The 12,539-nt window shown below is 37.5% G+C and overlaps 1 protein-coding gene across 7 annotated transcripts in view; it reads right to left on the minus strand.

Moving 5' to 3' along the window:
• dnmt3aa (DNA (cytosine-5-)-methyltransferase 3 alpha a) overlaps positions 1 to 9,892 on the minus strand; it is a 128,212-nt gene extending 118,320 nt beyond the window's left edge. For 4 of the 7 annotated variants that reach the window (XM_073932468.1, XM_073932467.1, XM_073932464.1 and 1 more), the window contains exons 1-2: positions 9,778 to 9,892; positions 1,623 to 1,801 (exon numbers count right to left, since the gene is read on the minus strand). In XM_073932468.1, coding sequence (XP_073788569.1) covers positions 1,623 to 1,733 — 111 coding nt within the window. In that variant the 5' untranslated portion in view covers positions 1,734 to 1,801; positions 9,778 to 9,892. The remainder of the gene's footprint in view (positions 1 to 1,622; positions 1,802 to 9,777) is intronic. The other 3 variants (XM_073932470.1, XM_073932469.1, XM_073932466.1) reach the window with 1 other exon arrangement.
• Positions 9,893 to 12,539: the final 2,647 nt, after the last annotated feature.

The raw sequence follows: 12,539 nt of genomic DNA on the forward strand, positions 1-12,539 counted from the left end.
GTGAAGAACGGTGATTTCAAAAGAAATCAGATCTTAAACGTGACAATTGTGTAATGGAAAGACAGTTCACCGGAAGCCCTTGGGCTGCCTGGCTGAAGATGGAAAGTCTGTGTGCATATAGCCCATTAACCAAGTTAAGCCCTCAAATGTCACTTTAAGCTGAATACTAGTATCTTACAAAAAAACTAGACTAACATTATGTAGTAATAATGGCAAAACAAAACAAATAAATAAATGTTATTAGAAATTTTCAACTTGCATGGCAAGACATGGCAACCTATGACCACATCCTGTGAAAAAATGAAGACTCTCTCGTTTATTGATCCATATAAAGAAATTTGTGTAAACAGGTTTAAAGATCACTAACATTGTTTGACTCCAAACGTATGTAGAAGACCACTATAAACATGTCCGATTACTGATTAATATTAATGTATTAATTTATTCAATTATTTTTACACCTGATATTGTTTAACTGCAAATGTTTAAAATGCTGTAAATGTTTTTTTTTGTTTTATTTATTTATTATCTTTGTATTTTTTTCTTTCTCTCTGTTGTAATTTTATTTGAATTCAACTTGTTTGTTAATTTATTTCAGCGTCAAGGATTACAGAAAAAAAACCTTGATTGTACAAAATTAAACTCGAAAAAGAAAAAAAAAGAAGAAAAAAAATCACAAATATATTTAAAAAAAATACATTTTGAATGTGCTGAACAAATGTCAAAAGTGTGTAAAATGTGATAAACGGAACTTGGTTCGACTTAACTGCTTTAAGTCTACTCATTCATTCATTCATTAATTTTCTTTTCGGCTTAGTCCCTTTTTATAATCAGTAATGCCACAGCGGAATGAACCGCCAACTTATCCAGCATATGTTTTATGCTCTGTATGCTCTTCCAGCTGCAACCCATCACATCCATGCACACTTATTCACACACATACACTACTGACAATTTTGACTTACCCAATTCACCTATAGCGCATGTCTTTGGGGTAAAAAGGAGCACCCAGAGAAAAACTCACAGCAACACAGGAAGAAAAAGAAAACTAAACACAGAAATGCCAACTGACCCAGCCGAGACTCGAACTAGCGACCTTCTTGCTGTGTGGTGATTGTGCTACCCACTGCACCAACGTGACGCTGAATTTATATCTATATCTACGTAACATTTATATAATGCTTACACTGCACTAATAATGTGAGAGTACAGAAAAAAATAAAGACAACTATCCTATATTCAAGTATACAGATTTCTGTTTTTCATGACTTTTCCAAAACTTTGTGGGTTTTTCTGATTTTCCAGAACTTTTCCAGGTTTTCCATGACCGTATGAACCCTCTAGGACAGTTTTTTGGTTACTGTAGCCTAATGGACTGCAACTCTGTAAAGTCACGTGATAAAATATATGATCCGCCATTCACCGATAATAAACAAACATGTTGTCTGTTTATTACGATCTAGCTATTAATAGTGTTATCTCTAAGTCGGCGTAGATGAGGTATTTTATATACTCGCAGCCTGGTTTGTCCTTCTTGTCAGTGTCTGTTTGCTTCCACATGGCAACACACACCCCCACACACACACAAGCGGATCAAACTAGTGACGGCACGAAGCTCTTACCGTTTTGTTTGGCGCTGCGTCACAGTCCAGATCAAGAGGCATGATGATACAAAAACACACTACAGGCCGGATCGATGCATTTGAAGTAAACACAAACGAAACAAAAGACATCAATATGCTGAGGGACGTTTGTGGCGATGAAACTGATCCACCTTCAGACCTTCAACGCCCTCTTCACCCTGCGAAAGCAAACACAATAGTGGCCCTATTAATGTCTAATGTTAAACTGGCGTTATATATTAATATTGTACGACAGTATGTGAAATAGCGTCGATTTACTACGGTTAAGTTTATTTCTTTACTCTGCTACCCTTAGGAAGACGGTTCCGCAGCATCCAGTCACGCACCAGCCGGCTGAAGGAAAGCTTCTTCCCTCAGACTACCAGGATGATGAACACATAACACACCCCACACTAGGGTTGTAACGGTATGAATTTTTTACGGTATGATAATCGTCTAAAACAATACCACGGTTTGACGGTTTCGCGGTATACGGTATGTTACAAATGTTACAAAATAATAGAACAGTGAAGCAAATTTGACTTTTTCCAAATAATATATTTTTAGTTACTATAAACAACACCACTTACAATGAACAAATAAAAAAATAAGAAAATTTATTATATTTACTATACTATAAATAGTTACATAACGAAACTAGATTCAATATGGAACATCCTTAGGTTTTATGTGCCAGCATGGATATGGTTGTCTTTGGATATGGATATGGATGTGGTTGTATGCAATGCAGACAAACAGCTGCCTTCAATTGCGTCTTTTGAAAACAGCAAGAGCAGCAGTTCGTCTTTGCTGTGTCACTGTTTTGTCATGTTTCTGTGCTGCTGTGCATGCAAAAGTACTTAGTATGAGAATTATTTCATGCAAAACTTTTTTTTTTGCGTTTTATTTAGCCACGCATAAATGTATGCCTATCTCTCATTCCGTGTTGTTCAAAAAGCTCGTTGTTTGGTCCACAAACAAAAGCGAAACCTATGCTTATTGGTTGTGATATAGCGAGTTTGAACCAATCTGGGCATGGAGGAGGGACAATGCATCAATGTATCATGTCTGGTTTGTCCGGAGACACAGTGACGAGCGTTTCTTTGTCAAATCAGCGTGGTCAAATTTTGATGACGTAACCGCACTGATTCCGGAGCCTCTGAAAGTGTTATGTGATACAGCACTGGAAAGCTGGGATTCTCTTCTTTATGCCAATCTTTGAATTGTATGAATCGGATCAGCGGATCAAAAGTTATTAAACATTTAAGAGCAATACTTATTTTTAGCCGCGGGCGGCTGTCTCGGTCTTTAAGGGTTAAAACCGTTGATATGCAATTGTTCATGGTATGATAATCGTGCACGTTCAAATCGTGGTAGACCGTCATACTGGTATATTGTTACAACCCTACCCCACACACAGACAGACTCTTCCATACCCCTCACTGCACACCATCAATATGTAGCATGCACTGCACTTTAACCAATCCATACTTGAAACAATACTGCCTTCAACAACTATGTGGACACCTATTCATTGCACATATCGTTTTTTTTTTTTTGTATTTTGTTGTATTTTTTTTGTATTTTGTTTTGTCTGTTGTATTTTGCACTGTCACTCTATTTGCACAATCTGTATTTTGTACTGTCGTTGTATTTGCACTGTCTGGAGCCAGCACCTAAGCTTTTCTCTTATCATAGCACACGTGCTGCTGATGATGTGACAATTAAAGAGATTTGAATTTGATTATATAGCAGCAGAAGTGGAAAAGCAGATATGCCTCATTGTCCCTTGCTGTAAACGAGGCAGGAGAGTCTTATCAGAAGACCATAATCAGTGATAAGGGCCTAATTTGTTTCCACAGAGGACAAACAGCAGGGCAGTTTGTGGTTTAACCTCCAGAGAACTAAAGAAAATTTTTCCTTTTTTTGTGTGTGTGTTTTTTCTGTGATTTCCTACATCCTTTGGGTGAAAAAAAAAAATCTACAAATTTTTACATTTTGTATTTATTTTTAATTTAACAGCATGTCCACTGCAGTAGACCACAGGACCATTGTAGTTCGAAACGCCCGCCAAACTCCACAGCCAAGGATATTGCTGTAAAGGAATATTAAAGGGCACCTAGGTTGACCCTTTTTTTTAGATTTAATATAAGCCTTTTGCGTCTCTAGAATGTGTAGGTTTCAGCTCAAAACACCCATCAGATTTTTCATTATACCCTTTACTAGATCCTGTTTTATACATCTTTCCAGCAGAGGGTCGTTTTGTCGTACTGCGCCTTTAAGGCGAGTCCTCCACGCCTACTGCTTCTACGTGCCTGTCAGCGTGCCTTAAATCTCCTCCCTCGCCTGCGTCGGACAACAGACAGACGTAAAGGAAGCAGATCTCACATAGCGTTTGTGAGAAATACTACAGTAAGAACTTCACACGCGCACACACACACCGCAGGAGAGACACACACACACACACACCAACAGGGCGTGCTTAGCTTAGCACTGTTTTTGCACGCAAATGTGTCAAGATACAGGCTAATCTCCACTGCTGTATGGATATCTGTTATGTTGATGTACAAAATAAACCTGATTTAACGTCCACAAACCAGGATTGAAGAGTCTTCTTTCATAATAGTTTTGACATGTGGCTGTGCTGATGAAGCTGAAGTAAATCGCTGTACTTCATTACACACGTGCTCTGTTTTAAAACATTTTAAACATGTGAAACTCACTCTTGATCACATTTGATGATGATTGATGATCCTAGCGAACTGAACCCACCTTTAATACCCGGTTGCTTTGCGTAGTCGTGTCTTGTTGACACGATTATACACGTGACTACCGGGACATGCTACGCCAAGCTGTCAATCAATTCGGTGGGCGGGGGGACCGCACTCCTACGTCAAGTTCTGGTCGGTCTGAAAACCAATTGGTCCACCGTTTTTATGTTGTTAAATAAAAAAAAAGAAAGGACTGGGTGTGTTTATATCACCCCAATATGACGGTCTATACACTATACCCACTCATATGTCTGTCCAAACAGCGTGAAAAGTGGATTTTTCACCATAGGTGCCCTTTAAACCAAAATATTAATGTAACAACAACAAAACAAAAGCCATTTTTTCCTTTTGTATTGAAATTCCTGAAACAGTTTAGTCTGACAGAGAGCAGAACTAAAAAAAAACAGAAGAAGAAAACAGTGGAATGAACCGTCAACTTATTAAGCCTAGTTCACACTACAGGATTTTAAACATCAGCAGATCGCTGTGCTGTTCACACTACATGACCTGACTTTGTGTCTTTTGATCTCTGTGGTGTTCACACTACACAACACTCCGTGAACGATCCACAAGAGGGGGGTCACACACTACATGATCTGACAACATCTCATTTCCCATCAGCTCATTCAAGCTACCAAACCACAGCCAATGAAAATTTGAGGGAGGAGTCGTCAGAAAAAAGCTGAACACTATTGGCTGCTTGTGTGCTGATGACATCACTGACAGCTTTTCAAGCTTTGGAGAAAGCATTTAAAAACATCGTCAAATCAGCTGATTTATGAGCAGATTAATCACTCATCTGGAAGGTTTGAATGGATAGATACACAGAGAGTTTTTGATTTTGGTAATTTTATAACTCTTTGAAATAAAACTAACATATTTATAACACCCTGCCGTTTTCTAACTATCAGTGTATTTCTTTCTGACATTGTTATTTTTTTTTATTACAAAACAGTAAAGAACTGAGCATTTCTGCCTTATATTACCATATTGGTCAAAATGACTGCATGCATGTCTGATACTTTTCACTGTGACTTTAAATATGTGTGCATTTTCTTGCCTGGCAACTTCCTGCTAACATAAACAAAACATGGCAAAAACATCAATTTACTTCAGATATCTTTCAAAACAGCATATTCTGTGCTGTTAAAAAGCTCCTGTTTGAAAGTGAAAATGAAAGCCAAGACTTTAAGTGTTTTAGTATCTTAACTACATATTTATAGGCTGTATTACAAAAAAAAGATGATATTTTTAGGGTAATGGTGTCATTAAATATGATGCCAGACATTCAAAGCTTAATTTTAATATCTCAATAATAGCTTTGAATGTAAATATGTTGTGACAGTATGGCGTTTAATATGAGAACGGTCAGAATGAGCAGTATGGTAATTCTAATAGTTACAGAATTCTAGTTCCACTGTTAATATAGCCTACTCTCATGTCTGTGCTAACGCAGAATGAAGCGAGTGCGCTGATGCCCATTCTGACCAATCACAGATGTTTCTGCTGAGCTCCTGAACACACAGGCACGCGGCTCATGCTGATATGCTCTCTCATTGGCTGCAGCTCGTCACTACATCTGACCACACGTGGGGTTGAGTCGGCCGACTGCTCTGGAATATTTAGCATGCTGAATGTTGCATTTCCGTCTGCGAGGTGTCGGCGACGCGTCAGCGAGCCTCGTTGATGCGTTGCTCAGTAGTTCACACATAAAGAGCGGCGAGCGCCGAGCACCCGCAGATTTCGTCCCGATCACAGCCCGATCTGTCGGCGAGCTCGTTAACTTCCAAATCGGGCTCAAATCAGGCTTAAAATCCTCTAGTGTGAACTAGGCATTATCCAGCATGTTTTGCGCAGCGGATGCTCTTCCAGCTGCACCCCATCACTGCAAATTAATTATGATGAATTATTTGATGGCTGACATGCAGAAGGGTTTTCAGCATTTCTATACTCACCTTCAAATCGGACAAAGCTATAAAACTATCAGGAGATCTATAAAAGTACACGTCAGACAGAAATCACTACACCATGTGAAGTTTGGCAGATAGCTTACAGTTAACGTTTAGATATTTAAAGGGTAATTATGTCATAATTTACTCACACTTTACTTGTCTCAAACCTTTATAAGTTTCCTGCTTCTGTTGAACACAAAAGAAAATATTTTGAAGAAAGCTGAAAACTTGTAACCAGGGTGTGAACTACAGGGGGGGTTTGAGGGGGATTGACCCACCTAATTAAAGTTTGACCCCCCCTATAGGGAAGTCAAAACAAGATGTACAGGTGGTCCCGTTGAATCTGAGATAAAAGTTCACTCTGATCTGTATTTTAAATAATTATATTAGCAATTAAAATAATAGATATACATTTGGGTGAAGCAGTGGCTTTCGCCTCACATCAAGAAGGTCGCTGGTTCGAGCCTCGGCTAGGTCAGTTGGCCTTTCTGTGTGGAGTTTGCATGTTCTCCCTGCGTGGGTTTACTCCAGGTGCTCCCCACAGTCCAAAGACAAGCGGTACAGGTGAAATGGGTGAGCTAAACTGTCTGTAGTGTATGAGTGTGTGTGAGTGTGTTTGGATGTTTCGCAGAGATGGGTTGCAGCTAAAAGGGCATCTGCTGCGTAAAAAAATATACTGTAGAAGTTGGCGGTTCATTCCACTGTGGCGACCCCAGATTAATAAAGGGACTAAGCCGAAAAGAAAATGAATGAATGAATGATATCCATTTGATCTCAGTATTTTCTTACCTCAAGTGGTATAAACCTGGAAAAAAAGAAAGCTGAAAACCTGTAACCATTGACTTACATACTGTAGTAGCCTGTATCTGTTTTTCCTACTATGGAAGTCAATGGTTGCAGGTTTTCAGCTTTCTTTTTTTCCAGGTTTATACCACTTGAGGTAAGAATTTATTGAGAAAATTGTTAGGTGAACTATTCCTTTAAGATTAAAACACATACGCTTGTTTTATTTAAATAAAATAATAACCTTTGCTATTTGATTAATTATTCATGTCTATTAATAATATTAACACACAGTGAACTATTAGAAGAAAGAAGTTCAGCTTGAAGTTATATTTTAGGCACAAAATAGGATGTATTTGGTGTTGAACTGTGACCTATAAAACATTTCACTTTGTTAAACTTGCCAACTCAAGTTCACCAGCTGCCTTGAAAATCTAAGTTAACTTAATTTAGAAATATCCTTTGTTTCAACTTAGGATGCTGATGCTTTCACAATACATTTAACTGAAAGTCGGCATCTTAAGTGGAAACAAAGAATCTCTCTAAGTTGAGCTGACTCACATTTTCAAGGCAGCTTGTGAACTTGAGTTTGTAAGTTTAACCAATGTGAAACATTCTACAGCGTACATAATAAAGGCCCAAAATGGAAATCACAAACGTTTACGTTCAAGATAACTAACAGCTTATGTATTTAAAAAAAAAAAAAAAAAAAGTGAAGCTGAGGTCACACTGGACTTTTCTGCCCATAGACTTCCATTCATACACACGCGAAAAGCACGCTCGTGTGTCAAGTTTCGCAGATCGCTGCGTTGGAAAGTTCAAGCTTGGAGAACTCTCGAATCATATGATATGATTGCATGAGACTAATTGAGGATCAAAAAATTACCTCTCTGGACAGAAATTTAAAACATAATCAAATTCAAAACCTATCACTCGCTTCTTTAAAATATCTAATCATCTTGTTTAATCCCGCCCCTTTTTTTTCTCACAGCGCCGTATTACAGAATTTTGCAAGTTCAAACTGTGACTGCGATATTACTCATAATTAAACTGAAGGTAACTCAGATTGGCATGTTGGGTATTGAGTCAAACTAGGCCCATATATGCTTGAAAAATAAAAGAAAGCAAACAAAAAATAAAGTATTGAGCAAAAAATAAACAAATAAATGCAAATCTCGAAAAAAAATAAATAAATAAATAAATAATCGCAAAGCGAAAATTGAATTTTGAGAAAAAAAGAATAACTTTGCTAACAAAAATAAAGTATGGCAAAGGGAAAATTAAGTTGAGGAAAAAAATTAATTTGCAATAAAAAAAACTGCAAATAAAAATCAAGAAGTGCAAAAAAAAATATATATATATAATCTTTTTTACTTGACTAATATTACTATGACTAATAGAAAATAAATTCAGCTTGACAGTTTATTTTAGACACACAATATGGTGTATTTGGTGTTGAACATTGGCCTACATAATAAAAGCCCAAAATGCAAATCACAAATGTCCAAGTTCAAGTTTACATAAAATAACTATAGCTTATGTAATTCTTCACAAAAGTTACTGATAATTTAATTATCAGTAAGGTAACTCAGATTACCCTCTAATCTTCCAAAAATTCAATCAAATATTAATCACCAGATTTGATGCTGTGACCGAATTTCTTCAAACGACAAAGGTCAGCACTCAATAACTTAATCAAATTATGTTTATTTATATAGCCCTTTTATAATGTAGATGGTGTCAAAGCAGTTTATTAAATTAAAATTAATTGTTTTAATTAATTTAATTTAATTGAATAAACAGTAGGAGAAAGGAGACTGCTGTGAGCTTTTATACGCATCTCCAGCTTATTAAATTATTAAGTGCAGATATATTTCTTCTTATTTGTCAAGTTTTTAAAAAAATATATGTTCTTTAAGGCATTGCAAGAGGTTTTTCTTTACTGTAAAATCGTGTAGGTTTTTAATTGTTTGCACAAAAATGGTTTATAAACAAGCTTTTAATGAAGATAAATGACTGGACAACCACTGAACCCCATGACACCTGAAAAACCTTCAAGAATAAGCTAAAAAAGCCACCTTTAATACTGTTAGCTCATGTTGCGGTGGAGACACAGTGAGCCATGTAGGTCAGAGAAGAGCTTCCAGCTTTACGTACATATTTTACCATATTTAAAACCTCAAACCCACCAAAAAAAAGCACAGCATGAAACATTGCACTATAACATTTGCACATATATAAACCTAAGAGGCCTCACACAACATCCCCATATCAACCAGACCTTTGCCAGCTATCAAATACATCATTTCTCATGCATGATGTACAATTAAAGTTGTGACAGAGTCAAAGTTGCTGATCATGATAGCCTTAAATCCTTGTTCACATGTGTAATGCCGGTTGACAGACTTCAGCACGCTTCATTCACACACACTCATTTCAGCAACGCGAACTCAGCCGAATTAACATGTCACGAAGTCGACAGGAGGATTAAAATCAAAACTCTCTCAACGAAACAGCTGCTAGGTTTTTACAAACGCACATCTGCGCAGATCTGAATTCATCATCTTCACCGCCATCACCATCTTCATCGCCATCATCATCCTCAAATGTCAGACACAAAGTCGGTGTGTGTGTATCGGTGTGAATTACCTGTTTCGCCATGCAGCCCCGGGCCTGAACCCTCCGGTGGTCGCGCAATGACCGTCTTCCCTCCGCGTCTCTCCCCGTCCTGACCCTCCCCGGCACCGGCCTGCTCCGCTCCGCCGTCTCGGGCTCCAGACGCCGCAGAGGCCCGTCAGACAGAAAAAGCAGATCGCTGGGTCCTAAAGCCCGTTAATCGAAGTGACGTCACACACACTGAAGAGATCGCCTAAATGCGATTTTAAAGGTATTTTAAGGTCTTTTGGGGTTTTATTGTTAGTCTTAATGTTGTGTTTTCTTGTTTTTGTTAGATTTTGATTAGTACGGCCTCATTTGAGTGTGTAATGTGGCTCGTAACGTCGTGAGGGAAGCACCATGAGGGGTCAGTCAAGGTCTCGTATGGATGACAAGAAATTCAGGTCTGTGTGTTTGTGATGCATCACGTTTGTAAAATGTTGTACTCTTGTAAATTACAATTGATATTATTACAAATGTGCATATTTTGGCATTTCAATCAAATAAAAACCAAATAAAAATAAATAACCCTGCGTAAAAAAGCCCTAAGCCGGTTGGCTGGTTTTAGCTGGTCAATCAGCCTGGTTTTAAAGGGGTTTTGGACATTTCCAGCCTGGTCTTTGCTGGTCAGACTGGAAATTGACCAGCTTAAACCAGCTTGACAAGCCTGATTTAAGCTGGACATAGCTGGTATTGGCTGGGTTACCAGCCTGGTTAGGCTGGTCAAGCTGGTTTTAGCTGGTCATCTTCCAGCCTGACCTGAGAAGACCAGGCTGGAAATGGCTGGAAACCAGTTTGGAATGGCCAAAACCCGCTATCAAACCAGTCTGGCTGACCAGCTAAAACCAGGTTGAATGGTTTAAGCTATTTTTTTAATTTCAGCAGGGAATTTATTTAATTAAATGATTTTCTTCCAGAATGGGCAAGTGTATCTTGTCTTGTGCTTGCACGTATTTTAGTTTTAGATCTTTAGCTTTTATCTTTTAACTTAGGCTAGTGGTTCTCAAACTTTTTTTCATCAAGTACCACCTCAGAAAAAATGGTCTCTCCAAGTACCACCAAAATGAGCAGTATTGAACTACAGTTGCACAGTAGGCCCAGTAAAGCAGCTACAACTCTGCACAGTTAAAAAATTTGGTAGATTACCTCAGAAATATAGGCTATATGTCATATATGGTATATTATATACATAATTTTTGATAAATTTTTAAATGTGTGTAGCATGTACATGACATATTTCATTCCTCCACGTATCACTAGAAAGAAGCCTGCGTACCACTAGTGGTACACGTACCACAGTTTGAGAACCACTGACTTAGACAATTTTATGTTGTAGCCTTCAGCCTATGCCAGGGGTGTCAAACTCAATTCCTGGAGGGCTACAGCCCTGCAAAGTTTAGTTCTTGCCCTGCTCCATCTGTAGGTATCAAACAAGCCTAAAGCCCTCAATTAGTTTGATGGGTGTGTTTAATAAGGGTTGGAACTAAACTGTGCAGAGCTGCGTCGCTCCAGGAACTGAGTTTGACATTTGTTTTCTATGCCACTGTGACAATTATAAAATAATATGGAGCATAAAATATATATTTACAATATATACAGTTGAAGATAGAATTATTAAACCCCCAGAATTATTCACCCCCGTTTATTTTTCCCTAATTTCTGTTTAACGGAGAGCAGATTTTATTTAGTTTTATAACTTTTTAATAGTTTTAATAACTCATTACTTATAACTGATTTATTTTATCTTTGCTATGATGACAGTAAATAATATTTGACCAGATATTGTTCAAGACACTTCTATACAGCTTAAAGTGACATTTAAAGGCTTATCTAGGTTAATTAGGGTAACTAAGTAGCTTAGGGTAATTAGAGTACGGAACCCCGGAAGGGACGTAGTGAAGAAGACATCTTTGTGAGATAACGCAAAACTTTGCGAAGGAACGCAAAAACTTAGAAATATATATTTTCCTCCCACCCATTTTTTTCTTTCACCCATTTTTTTTTCTCACTACAGCCAATTATTTTCTCCTTCACTACGTCCCTTCCGGGGTTCCGTAATACGGCAAGTTATTGTATAACGATGGTTTGTTCTGTAGACTATCAAAAAACAGAAGTATAGAAAATAAAAAATATAGCTTAAAGGGGCTAATAATTTTGACCTTAAAGAGGTTTTTTAAAATATTAAAAACTGCTTTTAATCTAGCCAAAACAAAACAAAACAGACTCTCCAGAGGAAAAATATATTATAGGAAATACCGTGAAAACATCTTCACTCTGTTAAACATCATTTGGGAAATACTTAAAGAAAAAGAATTCAAAGGGGGGCTCATAATTCTGACTTCAACTGTGATCAAAATATTTGTATTCTTTTTTTTTTCTCCATTTTTTGTTGCATTTAGCAATTGTCAGATTTAATCTATAAATGAACAATACACAAAAGTACAGTACATTACCACATAGTCCTCTTTAAAACAGAATCTAAAATATATTGTATTTAACAGTAATTTGTGGTGTAAGGACCCTTGCTGTATGGGAGGATCTCTGATTAAATCTAATATACAGATTTGCAATTTTATTTTTTGAGTGAGCTATACCTTTAAAATGCACTTATTTAAACATATCGGGCCCTATCGTACACCCGGCGCAGTGTGGCGCAAGGCGTGGCGCAGTAGTCTTTTGGTAGTTTCAGCTTGGCGCAAGAGTGGTTTTGAGGTGTTGCGCTACGCTGTTTAAATAGCAAATGCATTAGCGCTCAT

This window comes from Danio rerio, chromosome 20 (genome assembly GCF_049306965.1).
Source record: "Danio rerio strain Tuebingen ecotype United States chromosome 20, GRCz12tu, whole genome shotgun sequence".
Taxonomy (NCBI): Eukaryota; Metazoa; Chordata; class Actinopteri; order Cypriniformes; family Danionidae; genus Danio; species Danio rerio.